The sequence below is a fragment of the Triturus cristatus genome, chromosome 6 (assembly GCF_964204655.1).
Source record: "Triturus cristatus chromosome 6, aTriCri1.1, whole genome shotgun sequence".
Classification (NCBI taxonomy): domain Eukaryota; kingdom Metazoa; phylum Chordata; class Amphibia; order Caudata; family Salamandridae; genus Triturus; species Triturus cristatus.
The window spans coordinates 1,544,562,045-1,544,589,363 of NC_140589.1; the positions used below are offsets into that span (position 1 = coordinate 1,544,562,045).

Consider the following 27,319-nt stretch of genomic DNA (forward strand, 5'->3'; position numbering starts at 1 on the left):
TAGTATGCGATGTAATGGAATGCGTTGTAAAGGTAGTTTTTAAAAATGCGTTGTAGTGTCATGCTATGTAATGGAATGCGTTGTAGTGGATGTTGCGTTGTAAAAAATGCGTTGTAAGTGCATGCGTTGTAAAAGTGTGCGTTGTAACGACATACATCCGCTTATTTGCAGGTATGTCATATTTGTGTCATTTAATGTGCATTACTAGTACTTTTTCATTTGCAATGCCAATAACTCAAACATTCCCTAATGCGAGAACTATTGCATTGCAAATGCTTGTTTTGTCTAGCACGGGATACGCTATATATTGCTGGAATTTCAGTGAGACCACTTTTGGGAGTAGGTGTGTTTCCTGGGGAAAGCACTTCTGAAGAGTTGTTCATGGTTTTAGACAATGCCTTCAATTAGCAACAAACATTACTGCCGATTTATTTTCAGTGTGTTTTAGTTATCCTAAAATAAAAATAAAAAAACAAGAAAATGTTAAAAGTTGTTGCATTATACTGATGGAAATCATAGTTGATTGAGCAGTGCCTCTCTATGAATTACCTCTCCAAATACAGAACAGTGTCTGACCACATTGCTGTTGGACTTTTAAAGTTAATGATAAAATTTCGAATCCCTGCTAAAGATACTGCTGTGGGACATAACCAAAGCTAAACCGAACATGTGCTGCACGTAGCTGAAAGTATTTGCAGGTTGACAGCTCTCTAGTACACCCGCTACAGGGTTCAAAGTCTAATCTTAACCGCGCCCCTTCGAGGAAATCAGAGAGGCTGCATTCAAAAACGCACCCGTACGGTGGCCATCTTGCGAAGGAATATTTTGGTCATAAAACTGCAGCTTTCTAATTCAGTATTTAAAAGTAACATTTTATTTAAAGTATATTATTTTATTCCTGTTTTTAGGGAACGGGCTAGTATTACGCCTAATAATATGTGGCACCTAAGAATAATATATATATAGTTAATTTTTTAGCATAATATTTTGTGAGACATTATTTTTAAAGCATTCGTTCATTTTTTGATAAAGTGTGAGTAAATCTAAGTTCTAGTTGTAAAAGTTACGGGGCTCTCAGAGCAAACGTCTGCATTATAAAATGGCGGTTGTAGTGCTGTACCTCGGTATCCGGGTGGGCGTGGTCAGGCCAGCTCTCTCTGTAAGGAGATCCCTTTCACAGCTTGGCAGCTCAGCAGGAGCTCGTCAGGTGTACTTCCCCTTGCGCAGCCGCAGTGACTGTCCAATCAGGGTTCTGCTTCGGACTAACGCCGCGCACGGGGCCAAGGAGCAGAACTGGCAGCAACAATAGCAGTAGCAGTCACAGCATTAGCGCCAGTAGCGTCTAGAGCAGCAGCTGGGAGTGGAGGAGGCGGTACCGACAGCAGCCTCGCTGTCAGGTTCTGCAGAGGAACATTGCCCCTGTCAGGTTTTTTTTCGAGGACCTTCTACTCTTATAATTTCTTCTGAGTGCCCAAGCCAAGACTCCCGTGAGCCTGGGGAACTTGCAGCCAAAAGCCAGTAGCAGCAGCCCTCCAAGCAGCAGCATGAACCCCAGCAGTAGCAGCAACAGGAAGAAGAAGCAGTGGAGAGAGGAGAAAGGTGAGAGCAGCTGCAGCTGGCTGCGTCCTCCAATGTCTCATGCTGCTGTCATCTTCAAACCCACCACCAGCACCATCTCCTGCTACTGTCAGACTCCCGGAGTCGCACATAGGCATGCACCGCCTGCTGCCGCTCCTGAGCACTGGCAGACTCTGTCTGCACCTCTCATGCTCACGCACGCTGCTTGGTTTGTGTCTGGGTTCATTACCCTTCTCACCCTCATTGCATGCCATACGTGTCGGAGAGTACAGCTTGTCAAGCAGTGCTCAGGTCATGTTCACTGTAACCTCTCGCGCCATTGTCAGAGGAGTGAACTGTGCACCTGCACTCTTGCTGCTGCCCAGTCACCGGATCAGATCGCCTTGTCCGAAATGGGCTTTTTTTGTTGTGTTTTTAACAGTGAAGTGAGGAATAACACTTCAGTGACTCCGTTGCGAGGGCTCCTAACTTACTATTGCAAAACACACGGTAATCCACATCCAAGTGTTGGGCTTTCTAAACGTCATTGCACATTTGTCCACCATCGTCTGTGAAATTGGAAATGCTTGATCCACAACAGTGATAACAGTGGGCCATCGCTCTCCTCACGAGGAGAGGCATTAAAGTTACTAAATCTCAGTATACGTAAATGCCCACATTTCCTTACTTGGGAGCTCATGAATTCACGTAGCAAAAAAAGATGTGATCCTTCGGTTTGCGCTGAAGGTCACTTAAGTTAACATCCCTAGAGACACTGTCATCCATACCTTTCCGGAAAGGGCGTGACAGAAAAGACCTGGTCATGCAAATATCCATAATGAAAGACTCCCAACTTCCACGGCACAATAGACAATGCTGTCGATATCACAATAGAGTTGGTCACCAACGTTGTCCTGCCGGGAAAAAAAAACTATTCACCATGTCCCCATCGACTTGAGACACTTAATGCACCATTGCACTACGCCTCGCTTGCCCTACATCGTCCTGTTATTAAGTAGTCCACATAACTTTATCCCCGGTCTGTCCGCTCAAGTCTTGGAAAGAGCACGTGTAGCCCCTTACAAAACTCCAAATAAATAAATGCACAGTCATTCATATTTCTCTCTTGAAGGACTCCTTATCTTATATTATCAAAGGTGACTTGGTTACTCACTTCGCTGTGTGAAGGCAATTGAAGACGTAGCAGATGTGTTTATAACTGTGTCTGTAGGGATTACACCCATCACAGACTAGCACACGGGGTTCTGCCACTCTCCAGAGCACGAGGTATTACTGTCGGTATACCAAGAGACATGGCGGCCCACATGTTCATAACAACTAGGATGTGGCTATTCTGACGTGAGGTACAGCCATAGCCCCTAGCTATCCATGGCTGTCTTGCAGCCATGCCGTATCAAACTAAATCCTGTTGTCATGTATTATTGGCCTAGGGTTCTGACATCCACAGGTTCTGTATGGCCCTTCTACAGCTTTTTCGGTGCGGAATTCTTAATAATTTAGCACATTTGAGTGCAAGATTTGTATGACATGATATTGTGCGTCACCAGAGGATTAGTTGTTAGCAGAATAACAACCCTGGCTATATAGAAGTCCAGGATGAATTCTTCACATGCCATTACCAGTTCTGGATGACGTGCCCAACCTACACCATATAGAACAATGAAAGTGAATACAAAGTATATACAAGCTGCACACTCACCCTTCACTCCTCTCGGTATCGTGTCTAGAATAAGTCTCGTTGCTTCAAAGAACTCCGGAGCCCTATGGCTGCTCGAGACAATGTAGAATGTGGGCATGTAACAGCACAAGTCTTATATAATACAGTTTTATCAAAAACAGCAGTGTATTGAACAGAGACAGTGAGTCTATTTTATAGCGTGGCTTGCACATATTAAATTCCTTCAAACATAGACATGATAGAAATAATTAATATACGCATATAGTCATAAATGCAGTCGTGCTGACAACAAAAAAGTAGCCAGCAACCCTATAGGCTAATTGCATACCCCAGTCTGAGATGTTATTCAAAGTGCCTGCTTGCCTCTAGAAGTGAGCACCTCGTGACCAACTTTGGCTTGGTCTGTAAGAAGTTGGTGCACGTTTTATGGTGGTGGTGTACAAATAAGGGCTCCAAGAGCAATCTGTGTCATTTGGTTTGTGGCATGCAGTAAGTACTTTGGATGACCCTACAAGCACCTCCCCGCGATTGTGAATCAGTTGAAATCTGCCTACTAGCTCGACCATGAGGAGCGACTTGACATGGCAGTCTTTGTGGCATTTGTCTTGGCAGTGCACTTGTAAACCCTGACTGGGAAGAAACTGATAAATGGGACTGCGGGAATGCAGTTCCCAGGATCACATAGCTAGGTATACTGCAAGTCCCGTTCTCCGACTGCGTTTGGGGCTGGTTTGTAATAGCACTGAAATGATATGGTGTGCTCCCATGCAGCAACATCTCAAAGCTTTCACTATGCGAGCACAATGTAGTTTTTGTTCATATTGTTTAAGCTGCATTGAACTTCAGTGGTACTTGCTTATTGCAGTTACCCAGACACATGCTACACTGAGAGATGCTCCTCTAAACTCTTGTCACAGAAAAGCTATTGTTAGGCGTCTTCTGGCACATTTAAGGGCATTGGTGTGGCAAAACCTCTTTAAAAGAGCAGCCAACCAAACAGGAGAGCACGTGAACAATTCTAAGTTCGTCTCTTTTTAACTGTCGAATGTTTCCCACACAGTAGCTTTTGATCAGTCACTTTATAGACCTGCCCTTCCATAATATTGTCAGCTATGTTCAGGGAACAGATGCAGCTAACGTAAGGGGAGCCAATTAAAAAGCTAAACAAACCACATACACATACCTAAAATCGTGAGGTACATTACCATACAGTTTTACCCACGTGTTGTCTAATACAATTTGTTTCACACTGTGATGGAGAGAATGGCTACATTTATCATGCCATGGCAATGGAGACATGGTCTGTACAAGGCAAGCCCCTTTAAGGCCTATGCCGTTCCTCTTTTCCTTTTGTAGACAATGATGTAGGCCTCTGGATGGTAAATAACAGGAGCAAAACCTAAATCAAGGCTGACAACTTCACTTCTTATAGACTGTGATACCCATGATATGGGAGTATTTACACAGTGTAACGTATTAAATATCATTACCTGAGGTAAATATGGTCTTTAATGGTGCCCCCGTTGCATCCAAATATTTCCAGGTGCCATGTGAGTACAAATCTTACTCATTAAATACATTCAACATAAATAATGTTATTGTGCATGCAAAAGATTAAAAACATGTATGTACAAACAATCGCTGATTTTAAAAACATAGCATTCAAACATTAAAGGCTTAATATTTTTGTATCTAATATAACTATTAAAATGAATAGACTTGCACCTAACCTACTGCTTCTAACTCAGTCTGTCTTAAATATATAACCGAATATATGGAAAACTAGTCCACCCAGTTCATTAGAGAAATGCTTAGTTCCGTGAACAATATCTCGAGTTCCAAATAATAGAAAACTTGTTTCTTTGCAGACTTCAGTGGTGCTTGACTATGTAGTTGGGTCTGTTTTCAGAGCTAGGATCAATGCACTTCTTGCAAGTTATCCAGCAGATCTCCTAATTCTTTATTTGCTGCTGTAAATGAAAATGTCTGCTGGCACGTTTAGTGTATCCAGTTCTCGTTTTAATCTGAAGTACTTTGCTTTACGATGTGTGCATGAAAACAGAAACCCAATAATACATCTTTGCTTTCATTCGGAAGGATGAGAATAACGTCCTTCACTGTGCTTTAAAAATTCGGATTTAGGCTCTGCACCCCACTCGTCAGTTGCTATACCATTTTCTGATGTACAGAGCACTGGCCAATTACTTCTGTCTCTCTTTCCAGCAAATGGCTCGTACATACATCTCTGTCGTGGTTTTACTTTAAAAGGCTTTTCGTCTATATCTGTTGTACCAGATGAAATGTTCAATTTAGAAATTACTCCATATGGCCAAGTCAGACCTTTCGATTTATAAACTATTACCAGTCTCAACTAGAATCATTTCAGAACTAGTGGCCATGTGAATTCCAGTTGAAGTTACTTAGTTGGACTATATGTTATCGTGAGCTATGGTGCATTATGTAACCCAGTATAAATATATTTAGTTCAGCAGGATAAGCTCATTCACAATATATGCTTTAAAACACTATGATAACTAATTAACATTCTCAAAAACATAAAATGTCCCAGCAGACCTTTATATTTGTCTAAGCATTATGTAAACATAAATTCACAAGTAAATTATTAATTTACTGCTAGTTTATTGTCTGTTTCATGAGTAGTAGAAAAGGCCAAACAAGTTGACATAGCAAAGATGCGACTAGCCATGCCTTCATTACAAGAAACACTGAGATCACCACATTGAAGAAGGAATGACGTTTCACATCACCATAGTGGTGGGGACTGATTGTACTGTAGCAAGTGGCAATGAAGGTTCAATGAGAATGTGAGCTTGGCGCATTAATGTTGTAATCAAGGGGCCTGGCTACCACATCAATTGCAAAGGTACCTGAAGTAGTTGTAGTTCACATGGTTATCCCTTGGTCTGTAAAGAAAGTACTAAAGTCACCACAGCAGAGAAAATGTGATTATGTTCATCTCCATAGAGAGACGCATCAAAGTGTTACTGTAAGAGACTGCCCACATTTCCATAGCAAGCCACAATGAAGTTACCACAGTGAAGATGATAACACACTAGTTGGCGTAGTGAGGGGAATACAGTTGCTGTTCTGGGAGGATAATATTGCCAGCTGTTGTTTGGTGGGTCGCAAAAGTCCAAGCAATAAAGAAAGATCCCTTAAATTATGCATTTATCTTGTTGCATTTGCTGACCTTCAAAGACTAAGGTCAAATGTCAAGCTATAACTTCTGGCAAATTACTGCTTATTTTTTTAACATGGGGACTGGTGTGTACAAACTCTTCTCACTTTGCAGTCAGAGAAAGAAATGTAAAATAATTATGTGACAATCTTGCTATGGTACATGAAGTCTGCATAGAAAGGCTGTTAGATGTTATTTGTTTGTAACACACAACTGTATGTAAATACCTCTCAAAGAACTGTAAACCTTCAGCAGTGAGGAAAGCAAAATGAAGCACATTTATTTTGTAATTCTGAAGTGTGATAGAAACAAAGCTTTTAGTAAGATCAAGACACTTTACGTGGGAAGGCGCACATGATAAATATTAGCTGAAACCCGATTTTCACACTTTACCATTTGTGTGAAATATAATTTGATCAGTAAAACTGTATGTCTGTTCAAGTTTAGTAACCGTTTCAATGGAAAATGTGCTGTCTGTAGATGAAAGTGCGCTACCACACTATTCTTTAGTTACGTTAAAAAATTGCTATCCTCATGCCTATTAAAGTTAGGTGGATTGTGAAAGTTTGTTAATCTAAAAAGTGGGATGTGGTTTTAAAAGTGTGGGAATCCCTGACCTAGCTTTAGAGTTTAAGGTTTGTTGTATCACAAAAGAGGTCACTGAATTCAACATACCTTTGATAACAAGGTAATTCATGCTTGCAATGCTTAGGACAAATAAGTTGCCATAGCAAACACGATTTCTTAATTTGTATCTACATAGTGAGTAGCACAAAATCACCATCTAGGGGCATCTCCTAAATAGCATAGCAAAGGGCACTGAATGTACCCTAAAACATCTGATCATCCACGTCTGCACATGTTGTGGATCACTGACAATATAGCAAGAGGCAGGAAGCAAAGCTCACACAACATTCATGTCCATCAAAGGTACTCCAAGGTCTCGGACATTCAGGGATCACGTGGTTGGATCCCAATGGGAGTTGAACCGAGGTACAGAAGGTTTTAAAGAATATTGCTGAAAAGTAGGAGAATGTTTGTCGTAGAACATTTTTGGCTGAGATATTTATTGCATACGGAGTTGTACAGGATCTCCTTTGTCATGGGCTAATTTGTGTTTCATAATCTTGAATTAGACAGTATACTTCACGGCCATGGTGTGTAAAGATGTTTGGGACTAACAGTGGAATTAGCACACAATGGAACAAGTAGTTCCTACACATGAATTATCGTAGATTATTTTCAATTGGGGTTTAAAATGGACCAGTGTTTAATTGACATTGTTTAATTGGGGGAAAAAAACAAGTGCAAAACATATTTTTTTTTTTGGGGGGGGGTGCCTCCTTCAGAGCGTTCAGATTCTGGCTGAAAACTCTATGCAACTTTTAAAGACCATCAAAGTCATTGCAAAGGCATACTATATAGAATTGCATGAAAGTCATCACATCAGATGGTTAAGACTGTGAATGTTTTATCTGTTCTACGTGCAATATTTGATTAATTGGATCCTATTGTACTGGGTAAAACCTCTCATTCAGAGCAAAATATGTGTTGCAGTATACAAGCAAGTTGTTTTCAATACAGTGCAAGTAGATCGAAGCAGAAAGCCTGCATTAGGCCTAGGTTTGGTGTTCGTATTAACATTGCTGCTTTTGTTGTACTTTTTTGAAGAATTGCATAAAGGGGTGTCCTTGGATGTTACTACAGGAAAATGCCTCTTTTTGAATGATTACCCTTTTTGCGCTAATGCTGTTTTTTATTAATCTGTCCACCGAGACTTTGCTAACCAGGCCAGAGTGCATGTGCACTGTTCCCTAAAACATGTCTAAATTGCTTAAACTTCTAATTGGCATATGCAATTTACCTATAGTAATGTTATCTCCTGCTAGGAAACAACTGTAAATGTATTTCTTGGACTTTTTAAAAATATTTATTGCAATCCCGATTTAGTGATAAAGTTGTATTTGTAATAATTATTTGGAGGAAGGCACTTCTGGAAAGTTAACTTTTTCCTACCTAAAGCCTCAGAAGGCCCACTTGCATGAGTTCCTACTGTCAACCAGGAGCTAAGTAGCCCCTTTGTGAGTTGTGTACTTGCTCCTAGATCTAAGGCAAATGCCTTGGGTGTGGGAAGGTGTTCTGTGTCTCAGGCAGGATGACCACGTGGGTTGTGCCCAGGAACTTAATTAACTTTAAAGGGGCCTAACCTGTCACAGGCAAATGTTAGTGGAGTTCTGGGAAGGGCCCACCTTAGTTTTCCCTGTTTGGCAGGCACCCCTCCCAGTCGGAGAGGAGCTGCTTCCAGAACTGGTTTGAAGTGACCACAGAGAAGTAGTTGCTCACTTCCCTGGTTACACCTCTGGGATGGGCACAAGGCTCTGCACAACAGGAGAAGGGTTTCACCATCTTGGATTTTGGTAGAGGGGGGCACTGTGGAATTGTTTGGAGTAGAGCTCATACTCCTTGTGTGCTGTAGGGTACATAGGAAGATCTGCAAAAGTGGGTAAGGTACCCCGGGCCCCTTCCTAACCTGTTGGTTAGGAAGGGGCCCGGTGCTCCCCCCCCCCCCCTCCCCCCCCCCCCCCCCCGGCTAGTGCCAGGCCTCCCTGGGCACCCTCTTCATAACACTACCGGACCAGTGGAAGACATAGGAAGGGCTACTCCTGTTGTTGATAGCTGCGAGGAGACCTGCATGGGTAGGCCTGTTTCCACTTGTACCTTGAACACCTGGACCAGACCTGGACCCTGCTTGTGGCTTCTGCTGGAGTGAGTTTTGACCCTCCAACTGCTGTGCCTGAGGTCTTGTAACCCTTGGATTTATCAAAGTGTACTCCTCCTGACATCTTGAGCAGCCTGGTCTTAGAAACCTTTTGGCTCTATAGAGCTCTAGACGCCAGGTACAAACCTCCCAAGTCAATCCAGCGAAGGGGCGTTTCTGCTGGGGCAAAGATTCAGGTTGCTTCCGTCCTGAGCTTTTCTGCAGCAGAATTTTCGTTTCAGCGGGACATCGCAGAGAAGGTGCAAGGCCTTGTGGAGCTCTGTTCATCCACAGCTGCCGTCCTTGACCCACTGGAGGAGTCAGAGTTTCTTAAAAGTGACTACCTCCGAACGTAGAAATCTTCACCGGGCAAAGGCATTAAAAGCATGTGTCCAGTGAGGGACCTTTCATAGGCACGAATTTTGAATTTCTCTCACTCTAAACTTTCCTACCAAAATCAACGCCTTTATTGGACCTCCTCTGAAGGCTATCCAGCCTTGTGGATAATCGGCCACAGCTTGCTGCCTTGTCCCTCTGACTACTATTGTCTTCTGATTCAAGACAAGATCAGAAGGTAAAACTTCACAATGATGTTTAGGTACCTAAAAGTTTCCACCCTTAATAGACATTTTCAATCATAAATTCTGCATTATGATGATGCCAATCAGAAAAATCCAAATGTTGTTGCTGTTAATAGCACTTTGGATAATGGAAGATTCGTTTTTTGCCTTTTGTAGGGCTAGGGTTCTAGGGCAAGAAAAGGGAGTTTTGCGGAAACAGTAACATGACATATGGCTATTCAAAATGTAGCAAGCATGCACAGGCATGTGAACTTGTGGGGTTCGCAAAAAAATGTGCACATCCTAGACACAAGAAAACCTACGGAAAATGTTTGGAGTAATTGTTTTTCCAAGTGTTGTGTTTTTGTAACGTACACTATCCAACCATGAGGGTATCCTGGTGTAGTGTAGCCCTGCCTATGGTATGTTGGTTATTTGAAAGTCAGATCTTCAGCTTCTTATGCAATACAAGAAGAGAGGAGGAGGCTCTTCTATGGGATGAGAGGCCATTACACGCTTTAGAACTGATGTAAGATAGTCTTCTGATCTGGTTCTATGTATACGTGGCATGTGTGTGAGTAGGAGTCCTGCAGAGCGGATTTGTCTAGGTGGTTGGTGGCAGGAGATATGATTGTTCATGTAGGTGGGGCCTAAGTTGTGTAGAGCGTTGAATGTGTTAGTGTGTGTGAAGAGTTTGAAATAAGTGTGTTTGTGTAACTGGAGTCAGTATGTATGTATATATACCCAGTAGAAGCCGTCAGCCAGAGAAAATGTTATTTTATTTTTGTGTGCCGTTGTAGAACAATTTGAAGTTTGCACATGGAGAGATAAAAGAAGTAAAAAAGAAAACCTGTCTGTCCGATATTGTTTTTCTGGATCGTGCCGCTGCATGAGTTGTTTTGAGGACTGAATGCCGTAAAATCAATTTTGCAACAAAGGACGCCGCACTATGGAACTTGTATTTCTAGATTTTATTATACAGAGCCCAGTCTGTCACACTGACGCGTTTCGGCCTGGACTGCCTTTCTCACGGTAGCACTACTTTTTGCTTCTGTTTTATTACATTTCCTGTCATTACGTCATCCCATTGACTTCTGGGAGAAAGGCACCTTCAATCAAAGATGCAATAGTTCAGAGCCATTATCAATCAAAAGGAAAATCAAAAAACTGTCTGGAACAACAACCGAATGGGTTCAAAAGATGTAACAAGTGCAAAGCCTGTAAGATTGGTGTAAACAAGAAAAATATAAGCGATCCAGAAGGAAGAATCATTCAAATCAATCAAAAAATAACATGCTCAACAAGATATGTAATCTACGCCATACAATGTAACTGTGGCATGATGTACATAAGCAGTACCATCTGCATGTTGAAGAAACGGATTCTGGAGCATATCAGGGCAGTGAAAAATAAAGATCTAACATATGCAACTGCTAAACATCTACTCACTTGCCAGGGCGGGGACTGGCGCAACATGAGCTTTTTTGCCATAGATACAGTAGAATACAATGAAAGGATGGGAGACCGAAAAAAGAAACTTAGACAGCTGGAGTCTAAATACATCATTAGACTGCACACAAAAAGTCCAAAGAGAATGAACGTTGACGAAGAACTTTATGTTCACTTATAAGAATATTACGAATGATATGGACTGATCTGTGTAATTGACACTCGAAATCATGAATAAAATCCCATAGTACGAACTGTAAAAACAGATTTTCGCTCAACCATGATGGCCAATATATAGAACAATCTGGACAGCATCGAGGGTACCATACCCGTCACTGTTGGACTTATAAAGCCAAAATTCCAAAGTACATAGGATGGTAATGAATATTATAAATGTACTATACATACAGTTTTTGTTCCATACACACGAACCATGGGCGAATTACACAAATAATTGCCCCAAAATATTTATACTATGATACATGTGTAATTGGGATACAATGCCAGCGAAACTTGACCACTAATTGTGAAATGTAAACATCACTGTGTTTTTTTTGTATGTATATGTGTGTATATTACCTACTGGCAGTCACCAGTAGAAGTTATAGTTAGGACCAATTTTCCATAGGAAATCCGCAACATTCTATTTGGAATAACGTTGGCGCCGATTGACGAATCTTCGCGAAATTTTCCAAACTTTTGGCCAGCTCCAGTCCGCTTCTATCCTGAAAATTTCACGGTGATTCGTTAAGCGGGGTCCCAGAAAAAAGGGGGGTGCCAAAACGCGTTTTCCCCATGCATTTTCCCATAGGACCTGTTGACGCAGCTACAGCCCGAACTGCTGAACAGAATTACACCAAATTTGGCAAAGAGGTAGTCCTCAGTTCAGACTCGTGCCTTTTGCTTAAATGGTGTAAATCCGTTCAGTAGTTCCTGAGATAATTAGAGTTAAAAAGATAGATATATCTGGGCGGAGTCTAACCACACATCTCATCGTGAGATCTGATTGGCTGTCAGTACTTCATCCAAGAAGTGTTGGCAGCCATCTTGGGACCAATATACATGATAGCACCTCATTAAAAAGCATTGCAGTTAATAGAATGTTTTAAGACTTTAGTTACATTATAAATCATTTGTTGATGGTACCATACTCATTTTAGGAATTGTGGTGTGTTCTAAGGTGATTTTACCATGTGAAAAATCCTTCTGCTGTGATATCATGAATCATGTTTGAGAGAACTATTTTCTCATGCTTTTCCCACAGAGGTTTGGAAGGTGATCTATAAGCTAAACTGAGAGCATATTTTCTGTAAATTCACATTATCTTTCTCAGTCATGTGAGAATGAAGTCTGACATTCTCAGTAAAACATGTACATCCAACAAGGGCAGAGACTGTCAGTTGATTCCTTTGTGTTCTACTGCAGCTTCCCAGAGTGTTCTAAAGAACAACTAGATCGCTAACAGTCCTACTTATGACAAACGTATTGCACATCTGAAGCCATCTTGATTGGAATAAAGTAGTAACTCTTAAAACATATAATTTAAAAAGGAATAAAATTAGGGGGTTCATTTTGCCATAGAAAGTATGATTAGTGCTGCAGAAAGAAAAATTAGGGCACATTTTGAGTGACTTCTCAAATCCTCTTCCATTTCATTAAAAAATTCTGACAAGCAGACTGAAACATGCACTTTCAATACCAGCAACAGACTTCCCTGGTGAGCAGTAGCTTTACTACAGTGATCTAATAAGCATCTAGAGTGCTAACATTCTGAATTTATGGCAAACGTGTGACACATATGAATGCCTTCTTGATGGAATCTAAGTAAAAAACAAAGTATTTCCTACTGAGAAGACTGTAGTAAATGAGGAAATTAGGAAACTTCATAACAAATAAGTCTCCCAAAATGGCCACCAGAGACAAAAGAGCCCAAATGTAGCCCAAATATCACCCAGATGTAGCCTACATGTAGCCCAATGACAGAAGTGTGCAAAACACTTATTTTTTGTGTATTTGCAGTTTTATATAGTGCAGACTTGTCAGGTATTGGAGTGCTTTACATGTGCATTGGTTATATCACACAAGATCAAATTCATTTTGGTTGTAGACATGGGGAGATAAAGTGATTTGACGAATCACAGAATGTTGAGCTGAAGCAGAAACCCCAACCTGGTTCCCCAGTTGCAAAGTCTGCAGCTCTGGAAGTAACACCACATCCTCTCCCCTAAGTGCAACATTTAATCAAGTGGTCAACTGGATAAAAAAACATAAAGATTACAATTAATTTAAAAGTTCTTTGTCGCTATTTGAAAACTCAGAAAAGATGTCCTCATTTTAGTTTTTTAGAGCACTAACCATACTTTTGATGCAAATAAAACCCTCTCCTATATGTAATTTCTAAAGGAAATGCTCTGAGTATTACAGTTTTGATTACATCAAGATGACGTCAGGCGTTCCACACTTTTGTAATAAATATAGAATGTTAGCAATCTAGTTGTTCATTGGGATACTGTTGAGAGGCAGAGGCCAGGGGCACGGACTCTGAAAATTGAAGGCAGGTAGGAGAGTGCAAAGGCAACAATTTGACCACACTGGGCAGGCAGGAAGGGCAGTGGCAGCACAACAGACTATGGAGGGCAGTGGAAAGGGGGGCAGGGGCAACAAACCAACAATACAGGACTGGCAAGAGAGGCTGTGGCAATATAATAGACCATTGTGGGCAGAAGGAAGAGGCAGTGGTCGTACAACCATACATGCCAACAGACCCGTTTCAGCCAGGAAACGTCCAATGTTTTTAAGCTCAAATGGGCTTTATTTGATCTGTCTCCTGTCTACAATCTCCTCTTTTTCAATGTAACTCAAAGGGGAAAATCAATACCCCAGTTTTTTTTCTTCAAAACCTCCCTCTTACCATGTTCAAAATGTTCGCAAGTATGGTACATTGGATCATGGTAGGCAGGAGGAATTGGGGTAGGGACATGGAGTCGGATAACAGAGGACAGGAGGGACATTGAGAGGTGCACCAAACTGACCCTACAGGGCAGGCATCAGGGTTTGCAGCAGCACAATACACGACACAGGGCATGCGGGACGGGAGTGCAGCACAACAATCCATAGAAAGCAATAGGGAGGGGACAGGACCATGCACATTGACAACAGAGAACAGAGGGGAAAGAGGCAATGGTAGCTAGCTGACCATAATGGACAGACAGGAGAGAAAGCTGCAGCATAACAGACCATAAAGGGCAGGAGGGACAGATCAGGGGCATTACAATGGAACAGACAAGCCAGGAGGGAGGGAATAGGGGTCTGCACATGGAAACAGAGGGCTGGGGGCAAGGGGGCAGGGCAGGAGCAGCAAGATGACCATGGAGGTCAGGCAGGATGTGCACTAGAAACAAGACACACCATGGAGAGCAACAGTGGGACTATGATGGCATACACACAGACCATGGAGGGAAGGTAGGGGGGGGGGGTCAGGGGCAGCTAGCTGACCACACAGGGAAGGTGGGAGGGGCCATGGCAGCACAGAAGACCATGCATGGCAAGCGGGAGGGTTAGTGGCAGCACAATGACTATGATGGGCAAGAAGGAGGGTGCAGGGGCATCCACAAAGGACCATGGAGGATAGAAGGGAGGGTCAGGACCTGGGCACAGACAAGAGAGTTCAGGGGAAGGGGCCTCGGAACAGACCGCGTGGGGCAGGCAGGAGGAGCAGTTGCAGCACAACAGACCAGGGAGGGCAGGAGGGTATGGCAGTAAAATGGACCATGGAGGACAGGAGGAAAGGGATAGGGGCATGGCATGTGGACAGGCAGGGTGGAGGTGGCAGGGACAGGTTACAGTCATCTGACAATGCTAGGCAGGTGGGATGAGAGTGGCAGCTCAACAGAACACTCAGAGTAGATAGGAGTGGCAGGTCCATGGAACATGGTGGGCAAAAAGGATGGAGCAGGGGCATGCTCAAAGACATCGGAGGACAGGGGGAAGGAGGATAGGGGCAGCAAGCTAAGCACAGAGGCTAAGCAGGAGGTCAATGATGGGCCATAGAATTGGGCAATGGAGGGCAGGAGGAGTGGACTGGTACATCATGCTAAATGGAGGGCAGTGGCAGCACATCAGACCATGCATGGCAGGAGGGAGGAGGCTAGTCCATTGATTAGACAACAGAGGATAGGGAGGAGGTGGATGGGGCAGCAAGCTAACTGTTCAGAGAAGGTGGGTATTAGGAACTTTATTGTTTTTAAAATGTGTGTCTGTGCGAACTACTTAAAATATGAACAAGTATGCAGCATAATCTCACTTTTATTCAGGAAGAAGAGGACGTTTGTGACTGTGACTCTGGGCTCACTTGGCAGAAACACCCCCTGACCCTCCACCCCCCATCGCAAAATGTAATGCCCGTGAAAAGAGTAGGTGGACGCAGTGTTATATAGAACATAGTCCTGAGAGCACGATTGAAAATGAAAACTAGATGTAGTATATGGTATAAACTATGCACCAAAAAGTGTGATATAAGCTGATCCGGGGCGTGAAATATAATATGCAATACATTGTGCGCAATGACAGATTCATTGGAGAGCGCAAGATAGCACAGGCACTAGCGCGTGCTATGCGATATGCGCCTTGGAGTGTAATATGCACAGGGCAGTGTTGTGTAACCTAACTAGTCTCTAAAGTTGTAATATAAAATATGTGCTGGGGAGTGTAACGTTGCATATGCACTGTGACAAAGATATGGATCCCAGATTGTAATATGTATGGCATAGCGCTGTGCGTTATAACATAGGCATCGAGGAAGGCACGTTAGATGGGGCAATATAACCCGTGCGAAGGCAAGTGTGGCATGACATATTCACGGGGTGGTGTTACAGTGCACATGGGCTAGAGTGTCCTAGCATACGCACTAGCTGGTGGAATACAACACAGATGTGTGGCACTCGGCGGTCACTGGTGGGTGTAACACAGCATTGGGCTCAGCCAGGAGCACGCTGTCACTCCTCAAGTGAGGTTCGTCTCCTTTCCAGAGAGTAAAATAAAAAGTATTACATATCCGGCGGTGGATGTGTGTTTTATTAGCCGTGAGGGGGGTTTCTTGCATAGTTTGGTCGAATTGTTGTCAAATCCCCTTTGAATGGCTTTGTGTGCATGTGTATTAAATGTGCCCGTCAATAGCTACCCATGTTTGTATAAATAAACTACAAGGGTGTCTACTTGGAGAGTACCCACCGGCGGGGGCGCCGGGATTAGGCACGGTAGGGCGTCAGACACGTCAGAGCTTCACTAGCGGTGTAAATACATTCCACGTGGATTCATTGTATGCATAGTCGCCTTTTAATGAATATCACGCAAATCGTCATGGTGATGGGTACATACGGTTTGTCCAGCATCTCCTAGGTGTTTCTATAATTTTTTTTTATTTTTTTTTAAATAATAAAAAACAAAGGCCGGCCCCGGGGGATGGGGGTCCCCGGGGCCATAAGTGGCCTGAGAAGGGAAGAAACTCAGCCCCTCTACTAAAGAATAAAAAAAAAAAAAGGCCATGACCCGGGGGTTGGGGTCCCCGGGGCCGATTAAGGCCTTGGGAGGGGGTCCACGCGGCCCCCTTCCATATTTATTTTTTTCAACAAAAAAAATGAGGGTGCAGGCCCTGAGGGATGGGGTCCCTAGGGCCAATATATTAGAAAAAGAAGGGGGGCCACACAGCCCTCCTTCTTAAAAAAATAAAATAAATAAAAGACAGGCATCGTGCCGGAGGCCACGCCCCCTCCTTGCACCACTCTGCAAACGCGCCCCCTGGCCAATTGTAAGTTGGGGAATTAATTCCCCTTCAATACTGAGGGTCCCTGAGGACCAACTAGCCCAACAGGTATCTCCAGTATGCGCCAGGGAGCTGCGTTGCAGACAGGTGTTCTGAGGCCACGCCCCTTTTTACACCTCTATGCAACGTAGCTCTGTGGCACTTACTGGAGGTACCTAGTGGGCTAGTTTGACCCTAGGGACCCTTAGGATTCAAGGGGACTTAATCTCTCAACTTAGAACGGCCACAGGGCGCGTTTACACAGTGGTGAAGGGAGGGTACGGGGCCTGAGGTGACGTGTGCAAACGCCCTATGGCGCGTTTTACGTTGGGGAAATAATTCCCCTTCAATCCTGAGGGCCCCTGGGGGCTAACTAGCCCACCAGGTGCTTCCAGTAAGCGCCACTGAGCTGCGTTGCAGAGAGTTGGTGCTGGCCGTGCCCCTTTTTTACACCTCTCTGCAATGGCACTTACTGGGCGTACCTAGTGGGCTATTTTGCCCCTAGGGACCCTCAGGATTCAAGGGGACTTAATCTCCCAACTTAAAATGGCCACAGGGCGTGTTTTCACAGTGGTGAAGGGAGGGGACGGGGCCTGAGGTGACGTGTGCAAACACACCCTGTGGCGCGTTTTAAGTTGGGAAAATAATTCCCCTTCAATCCTGAGGAACCCTGGGGGCCAACTAGCCCACCAGGAGCTTCCAGTAAGCGCCGCTGCGTTGCAGAGAGGTGGTCTAGGCCGTGCCCCTTTTTACATCTCTTTTAATCCCCTGCCCTATTATATACTAGGGGCTTACAGAGGAAGTCATGCTAATCACAGGGGGACCCCAACGCATAGTGTTCCCTAGTGTATGTAGGTGTTTCCACAGTATTCGGAGTGTCTTTTAACATAGCACTGGCTCTAGGACTGGTTAGTCAGACTCAGGTACCACCAGTATCCATCTGAAAAAGTTGAGGGTACAGGATGATTTTGCAACAAGGCTTCTTTCTGCTCTTCTGTTTGTTCTTTCTGCACGTTATCCTTCTTCCTGCACTTTTCTTCGTCTTTGAGGACTTCTTTTTTTTCTTTCTGAGCGTTTTTCTTCTTTCTTTACATGTCCTATCTCTGTAGGCATAGTTAGAAATTAGCATTTAAAAAACCTTTGACATTCACTGAAAAAAACATAGGTTTCAGGCACGTTATAGTTAGGAATTAGCATTTAAAAAACCTTAGAAATTCACTGAAAAAAACATAGGTTTTAGGGGCGTTATAGTTAGCTGGACTTTTCACTCGTACAAAACCATTGAAATTCCCCCGTTATAGTTAGTTCAGCTAACTATAACTCGCGCGCCCGCAATGCACTGCTGATGACGTCACATATTACATCACTCATGACATGGTCAGTGACATCACCGATGACATCTCAAATGACATCACTGATGACATCACTGATGACATCATCCTTGTGATAGAGTGGCAGACATCCTCTCCCCCTAATATAACCTTTGATGCACACATTCAAAAATAGAAACTAAAATTTTCAAAACAATGGACGTACCAATACCAGTTACAACAACCTATTCAGTAATTCTAAGATCCACATACACATCCACTCATTCACCAACAGTCCTATACAGTCACTCATACATGTACTCACTCATCATATGTACTCATACACCTACACATCCTGTTACACAACGCCACTCATCCATAGAGTTACTCACACACATAGTCACTCAGGCTAATAAAGAATCAAACATCTGTTTACTTGCATATACAGTTATACACACACCACCACACTTACTTCTACAGAAACTTACACATACTTAGGGCCATATGTAGGTAAATTACATTTACCGATTCTTAAATACCGAATTTTACCGATTCGGTATTTATGAATCGGTAAATGTAATGTAGGTAAATAATTACCGATTCGGTATATGTTGGTATTTTAGAATCGGTATTTACCGATTCGGTAATGGCAACTGGCTTCCCATTCATTCCTATGGGCCTGGAGGCCCATAGGAATGAATGGGAAGCCAGTTGCCATTACTGATTCGGTAAATACCGAATCGGTAATGGGGGAGGCATCATCATGGGTGGCAGGGTGTCACATTGACACCCTGTTGCACCCCTGATTCGTCCATGTTTGCACATGTGGCGCACATACATACCCTAAGGGCATGTATGTCTGCCACATTGCACACTTCAAATGGAAAAAAAATGCTTTTTTCCAGGTATTCGTCATTTACCATCAACTTTTAGTTGGTGGTAAATAACGAATCCCCACACCAACGACACACTCCCCCTACATATCATTTCAGGATTAGGTATTTACCGAATCGGTAAAATTACCGATTCGGTAATTTTACCGATTCGGTAAATTACCGAATCCTGAAATATGCCCCCTACATACCAAAAGCCTAAATACCGGTCGGTAACGGGATATTTACCGAAAATCGGCCGTTACCGACCGGTATTTGCCTTCCTACATATGGCCCATAGTCTTTTAAACAATCACTTATAGAAACACATACTTATTCATACAGGAACTCTTCCAATCTCTCACTCTCACATATACTCACTTATATACACACCAATAGTCACATATACTAGTTTAAAACATATGTAGTTACTGATAAAGACACTATTGAGACAGTCATTCACTCACTAACACACCCATGCACACACTCATCCACCCATTCAGTCCTGCACACATGCTGTCTTCAACACATACAAACAGTGAGTCACTCATTCATGCACATATGCACTACGTTATACCCCCCACCGAACCATACAGACACTCAGACACTCATACTGATACTCAAAAAAACAACTAATAATCTATATAGACACTCATGTAGCTATTCACCAAACCATGCAGCCACTTATACACAAAGTGAGAGACTAATACAGATATTTACATATTTCAATATTACTCACTAAGCCATGTATTCACTAAGATACACTTAATCAGTCAGTTATACAATCAATTTTTCAAAAACAAATCATCCATTTAGACACTTATATACCCATTTATTCTTCCATCGACCTTGAGATTTACAAATATAAAACATATGTAATTTTCAGAAAAACACACATTCACTGGATGATGCCATCAGTGATGTCATTTGAGATGTCATCAGTGATGTCATGAGTGATGTCACTGACCATGTCATGAGTGATGTAATATGTGACGTCATCAGCAGTGCATTGCGGGCGCACGAGTTATAGTTAGCTGAACTAACTATAACGGGGGAATTTCAACGGTTTTGTACGAGTGAAAAGTCCAGCTAACTATAACGCCTCTAAAACCTATGGTTTTTTCAGTGAATTTCTAAGGTTTTTTAAATGCTAATTCCTAACTATAACGTGCCTGAAACCTATGTCTGTCACAAGGTGATCTGTATGGAATAATAATGAAACTACAAATCCCAGAAGTCAATGGGATGACGTAATGACAGGAAATGTAATAAAACAGAAGCAAAAAGTAGTGCCACCTACTGTGAAAAAGGCCGTCCAGGCCGAAACGCGTCGGTGTGACAGACTGGGCTCTGTATAATAAAATCTAGAAAAACAAGTTCCAGAGTGCGGCGTCCTTTGTTGCAAAAACAAAGCGTGTATATATATATATATATATATATATATATATAATATAGATGTGAGTTCTGTGACTGGCTGCGGAGATGTGGCTGGTTTGTAGTCTTCTGGTGACTAGGGCTTGAGTGACAGTTTTTCTAGTGTTGCTTAGGAGCCATTTGAAAATCTTCCTTGGAATCTTCAGAGTGTGGAGGTAGGACGCAGTGAAGGCATGGACTTGTGCTCTCATGTCCAGTTTTCTGAAGGGGAATGGGAGCATACTGCTTCACCTCCCAGTACAGTTCACCCCTTCGTATCCTGGTAAATGCAGTTCAGTTTAAATGCTTACTTGAAACTTTTCTGAAGTGTTTCACCAAAGTTGGTGCAGGTTAGTGCTGTTAATCTCTAGACATGTGTTTCTGGATATTATCCTTCAACAGTACAGATAAAAACGTAGTTCATCTGGGGTTGCTGAGAGAGCTGCCACAATCCTCTCCGGTTTCAGTACCTCTCCCTGGCGCATAGGTGCATCTCCATGAGCTCGTCACGTCAGTGGCTCAAAGGAGCCTTTTTAAACAGAAGGGGGATGGGAGCACACTGCTTCACCTCCCAGCACTGTTCACCCTTTAGCATCCTGGTAAATGCAGTTCACTTTAAATGCTTACTTCAGTTGCTTGAAGTGACATTTTTTATCACCCTGAGTTCCTTTGTGTATTAACTGGCCTACAGATGGGCTCTGGCTGTTGTTATGCTTTGGGGGGGGGGGGGGGGGGAGTCAGGATGTTGGTGCATATGGTGATCCAGCTGTTGAAGTTCTGGATGGATTTCTGCAAGTTGCTTGTGTGCTTAGGCCTGTACGCAGGGAGGGCAGAAGCCCACTCCTTTTCTGTGATGCTTTTCCAGCTGGTCCGGGTGGTTCCCGTGATGGTAGGCCAGCAGTGGTGGTGGATGGGTATGTTGAAAGTGACATGGGCGTGGTCCGTCATGGTTATAGTTGTGGTTTTTCGATCGGGATGTTGCTGATTGAGGAGAAATTTGTTTCCAATAGATGTCCAGTGGTGTGGATGGGATTGGTAACGTGTTAGGTGAGGCCAAGGTATGCAAAGTTTTCTAAAAGGACTGTAGAGTTTGGATCGGTGCAGTCTTCTAGGTAAAAGTTAAGGTCCCAGAGGAGGATAAAGGTACTGGCATTGATGATGAAGGGTGGAACAAAGTCCATGATGTTGCTGGTTAAACTGGTGTGGGGTCCTTTAGTTCTGTATACTAGGATTTTGCGTAGGGATAAGTTGGCTGTGATGCGTATCTTGAATGTGAAGTTTTCCCTGTAGTGTGTGAGGGTGTTTGTGTAGGTGGTGATGGTATTTTTTTAATATGATGGCAACTCCACCTCTAGGCTTGTGGTGACGGTCTTGCCTGGCAATCTTGTTGCTGGCGTGGATGGCTGTAGCGAAGTCCGGTGCAGAGGTTGGGATTATTCATGTTTCTGTGAGGTAGAGCAGGTCTGGATCGTGACCGTGCAGTGTGTCCCATATCTCTGTGATGTGTTTGGTGAGTGAGCGGCTATTGAGGAGCATGCATGGGAGTGTGGCGTTTTGTGTGGGTGGTGATTGGTCTGTGTGAGCCTGAGCAGGTGGCTGGTTTGTGTGAGCAAGTAGGGTGCTGGTGACACGGGAGTGAAGACTCTGTGGTGTGGGAGGGTGCGTGAGAACTGGCAGAAGGCGCATGTGAACACTCCTTCCAAGTATGTAATGAAAGGATTGTTCTGCTATTGTTGCACAGGTGGAGATGGAAAAGCTTTCGCTCTTCGTACAAGTTAATTTTTAGTGGAGAAAAAAAGGAAGTAACGTTATTTTGTGCAGATCTTCCAGACATACTGATCTGGATTATCCACCTTACAAACAATCCGCAATAGTGATTTTAGTGAAGCAGAGGTATTTATAGAAACCTGCTATTGACATTGATTTCTATTCATTGTCCTTATGACTTTTAGGAATCTGCAGAAACTCAGTAAAAAATCTATGGAAATCCAAGGCGGAAATGTTGCATAGATTTCAGCCATTTCTACACATTTTTGCTGTTTGGTCTCCTTTATTCGGCCCTTGTTAACTCATTCTTCTCTTTCTTACCATTGGTACTTCTACTCTAGCTCCTTATGTGATCCTGCTTCTGCTTTACTTTGATGTATTCCTTGATTTTTATAAGTCTCTTCTTCCGTCTCACTTTCCTTTTGGTGTCATTCTTCCCTAGTTCAGTGACTTTTTGTTTTTCTTCGATGCAACTTCCTCTATTCCAGCGACTCTATTCTTGTGTACCTTGTAAGCTGCCTTTTAAGTAATTAAATGTAGAAGTGTGTAATTTTAGAAAATGTCTACTTATCCAAGAGATAGATAATGCTAAAATCTACTTAGCCTGGGAAAAAAAAAAACACTTGACCACGATATGTTTTGCTAGGTATTGACAAATGATGGCAGCATACTCCTAGAAGCAGAGCTTGGATATGAGCCTCGCTGAATACGTTAGGGCTCATATTGTATCAAAGCTCTTATTTTACTTCCTTTTTATAAATGTACATATCACGACTGGAAGTATTTGGGATGTGTATTTCAAGAGTTGGAATGCCCTATGAGTCTGTGCACACCCACAGACTACCATGTTCAAGGGTATTCACCAACTCCTCCAATTCTTCTTCCACACTGGAAAAGGGTCAGAAAAAAGGGAGCATATTGAAAATGAATTTGCAGTTACTAGGCAAATTTTCGCCTCGGGAAATATTTACTTGTATATTTTCTCATGAGACAATTGAATTCACGAAAGTGTGCTAGGAGTATGATTTCCAGGCCTACTTTTGACAACATTTAGATAGTCGAATGTTGTCATTCTGCGCCAATGCAAGGACGTAAACCTGCAGGTGCTCTTTTGCGATTCAAATGTTTAATTTATTACCTCCCCCCCCCCCCCCCCATGGTTTTACTCCACGTCTCCATTCTAATTTCTTTTGTAAAATATTTGCAGGCATTAAACATGTTTTACTAATGATGCAAAACAGAAATGGTATTTAAAGTTGCATAATAGTTTAGCTTAATGACTACCTCAAGTCACAATTTTTTGGTGTACGTTTCATTTTGAAAACAATCACCAATATTGCTTTCATGCTTGTCCATAAATTTGCATGTAATCAGGAAATAGTATACATTTTGCAAACATGTCTATGTTTGTATTGAAACACCTGTCAGTAATACAAGCTGAGCTCACGGGTCACCCCATTTCCTAAGCCCGTACACCCTATTAATAAAAACTTTGCATTAATGATTCCTCTAAAGCATTTGAACAAATCACATATCTGGATAGACTTGCCTTGATGACTCACAATCTTTTTTCACATGTCCAAACTTAACTACTGTAAATTGGCAGTCAAATAGTTTCTGCTACAGGGGTTTGGGCCTGCTTGTCCAGGGGGACAAAATAACATGACAACTTTTTTTCCTTGATCCCAACCAATATGTCATGGACATCAGGTGGTAGTATTTCAACACCCTTGTTATATGGATTGTCCACTTCACCTTGATTGAAGCTTAATATGCTTTCTCTGAGCCAATGTGGATATTCCTGTCACTTCTCCCAGCTGCTACTTCTCCCCTCCTAATCTCCTGTGTGTTTTATAAAACCTATGTGGCATTAAAAACATTTGTTTATTCCAGCCCTCACTGACACTTCTTTTACTTTTGACTCTGTGGATTAATGTACAAACTCACTTAGACATTCTAGTTCTTGCATTGCTAATTTCAATCTTATATCTTCACCCACTGTAATAAAAATTAATTGGTCTGAATGTCTGACCTCTGTTTGCCAGCTATCTCAACTCTGGCTTAATTTTGTTCTTATATATGCCTGCAGCAATCATTTCATTTTCTATGGATTATCTTGTCTGTTCTTTGGCAGTTGTCAACTCAAGCTCCGCTTCCTACTCGCTAACCAGTGCGACCTCCATCGGAAGTGCTCTAAAACAGCTCCTATTTTCTTTACCGGGTATTGTATTGCTCATTTCGCCCCTGGGGTGGTGCTTTATCACGCCATTTCCATTTTGCATCCCTATATTTCTTCATTGTCGAGCATACTTCATGTTTAGAACCTTTAAAAGAATACTGTTCTTCAAATGCCATAAAAAGATCTACTAAGTCTGTTATTTCTCTGTACCTATAATGCTATTATTAGGCAATCCTTTTTTCAGTTTCTATTTGTTGTTAACTCTTTGGGGGGTTTCAGTGGTTTTCCAATGTTTTAAAAAAATTGTACAGGTCGGTGTTTATCAGTGTTTTATGTTTTTTGTGCTGCAAAATAGATCATAGTCATGGTGTTTATCCAGTGCTTTTAAAGAAGTTGGCTTTTATTTTTTTCATTGGTTCGTTCTATTGCCAATCGTTTCTTCTTTCTTTCCTGCTCCTATGTCCCTTATCGGTAACTTTTCCTTGAATTTGTATTTCCAAGTACTTTACATTATTTCCCCTATTTCTCTGCCTGTTTCAATTCCCATCACTCAAAACACCTCTCTCTAGCAGTACAGTCCCACCCCATGTTTAGGATCAGCATGAATGTGGATATGTATGCACTTTGTTAATATTTAATTACAGCAGATGAAGGGTGATAATGGTAAGCATTTAATGCACCCTCCTGCTCCTCTATTTTTCAAAAACCTGACTAAAGATTTTCTATTTGCGACATGTGAGATATAAATATTGTGGGGTGCTCGGTTATTGAAAGATAGTGCCACCCACCCTGCTCATTGTCTCGAGATGCCAAGAAAGTACTGGGCTAATAAAGGTGGTATTCTAAGCATATTCTTACTCCGCATGGTCCTGGTGGAGAGGTCTGCTGAGGAATTCATGTACATACATTTCAGTGTCTCAGCACCCACTACAAAACTCCAGAAGTTAAACCTATAGGCCCCTCTATCCTTGCTAGCACACATTTGCACCATCACCTACAAACAATACACAACTCTATCCCATACCGCAAACAATCCACTCATCAATTACATACCCTAATCCCACACTATGTTATAACCCATCCAGACACACTCCCTGCTCGAATTACTCCTAACAGACCCCTTTTTGTCACTAACAAACCTATACTCAGCCTTCCATCATTTCTTCGACCAACATCCTCCTCTTCTTTCTACCACAATAGCTCAACCCTTACAGTCCACTGCACCACATATATTGCCTCTTGCAGCGATCAAATCTAACACAAACACTCTTAACTCTAGTTCATCCCCTCTTACACACAACATACACTCTACTCACAAACACATCACCCCCTTTACCGTACAACTTCCACTCACAAACAATATTGTGTGAACAAATCCATATCATAAAACAAATGCACCTCGTTTCACTACTTCTCAAAAACATAACATACACACCAGTACAACAAAATCTCTCACGCACAACACCTCGTAATACTTTCCATCACAAACTACAAACATACACCCACCTTCCAAACTGCAGAAATGAATAGACTTCAATGACTAGCTTTCTCTCTTCCCCACACCTAACACACATACAGCAACTCTTGTTTAACCGCCTCTCATCCATTGGACAATTTAGAACCGTACTACATGACCCGCATGCTTCATCACCACCCCAACTCATACACCCTCCACCCTAAACCGACGCAAACAAATTAGCAACATGCCACACTTCACAAATTCGCTTCTCCATGTCTACTGTACAACAAGGTTACGCTATAAAAACAACACAGCTCACCATCTCGCTTTCAGCCACTGTCTCCACCACCTACACACGCAGACCCATCAAAATACCATCTTAGCCTGCTGGACGAGGAAAACGATACAGAACAGTTACATGTTTGCTATCCTCACACACTAATACCAACACTACGAACACACCTGCTACAAGCCCACAAAATACTGCTCACTGTGATACAAAACAAAGTCGCACTATCACCAAAGCACGTTCTCTAAAGTGTCTACTAATAAATGCTCGATTGCTCTCTAAAAAGAAATATCACATCTATGAACTTCTCACTGACGCAAACCTAACATACTATTCATAAATGAATCATCGTAGGGAGATGATTTGGCTCCAGTCCTGTATGAAGCTGTTCCTCTAAGCCAGGGTTCTTCAAAATGGGGGTGGGCCCCCCTAGGGGGGCCCTCAAGTGATCCCAAGGGGGGCACCAGGCTTTGGCAAAAAGCATTATACTGATAGCAGTGCTTTGTTTAAAACGGTGGGGAAAAATGAGCAGCAGTAAGCCATTCTGTTATGGGCCCTCACTAGCTTCTTTTGTCATTTATATCCTTTCTAGGAAAAATGGTAACAGAATTTAACTGCACTGTTTCTCGTGTTTAAATAAATCCGGACATATTTAAACAGCATTTTAATAGAATAAGTGTGAAAATCTGGGGCGGGCCTGATGAATTGTATTTCTTTACTGGGGGGGGGGGCGCAGCGCAGCGCAGCATTAAAAAGTCTGAAGACCACTGCTCTAGGCTATCGAACCATCACGCAAAATCGTATAGGCAAACGAGGAGGTGACCTAGCTCAGGGATGAGGAATTCCTATAGCATGACGCCCAGGACATATTGTTTGGGGTCAATGGCAACAAGTTTTCATGTGTATATTGTCCTCGGGACAAGTAAGCCCAACCCTCTGTAGCACAAACCCTTTGGCTGCCATTTTGCAGTACCACATTATGGATCAGGGAAGGGCACTGTCTGCAGG

At 42.6% G+C, this 27,319-nt stretch overlaps 1 protein-coding gene across 2 annotated transcripts in view; it reads left to right on the forward strand.

Moving 5' to 3' along the window:
- Positions 1 to 1,224: 1,224 nt before the first annotated feature.
- The window catches only part of MACROD2 (mono-ADP ribosylhydrolase 2), a 2,183,495-nt gene continuing 2,157,400 nt past the window's right edge, over positions 1,225 to 27,319 (forward strand). For both annotated transcript variants that reach the window (XM_085612704.1, XM_085612705.1), the window contains exon 1: positions 1,225 to 1,599. In XM_085612704.1, the coding sequence (XP_085468830.1) occupies positions 1,545 to 1,599 (55 nt within the window). In that variant the 5' untranslated portion in view covers positions 1,225 to 1,544. The remainder of the gene's footprint in view (positions 1,600 to 27,319) is intronic.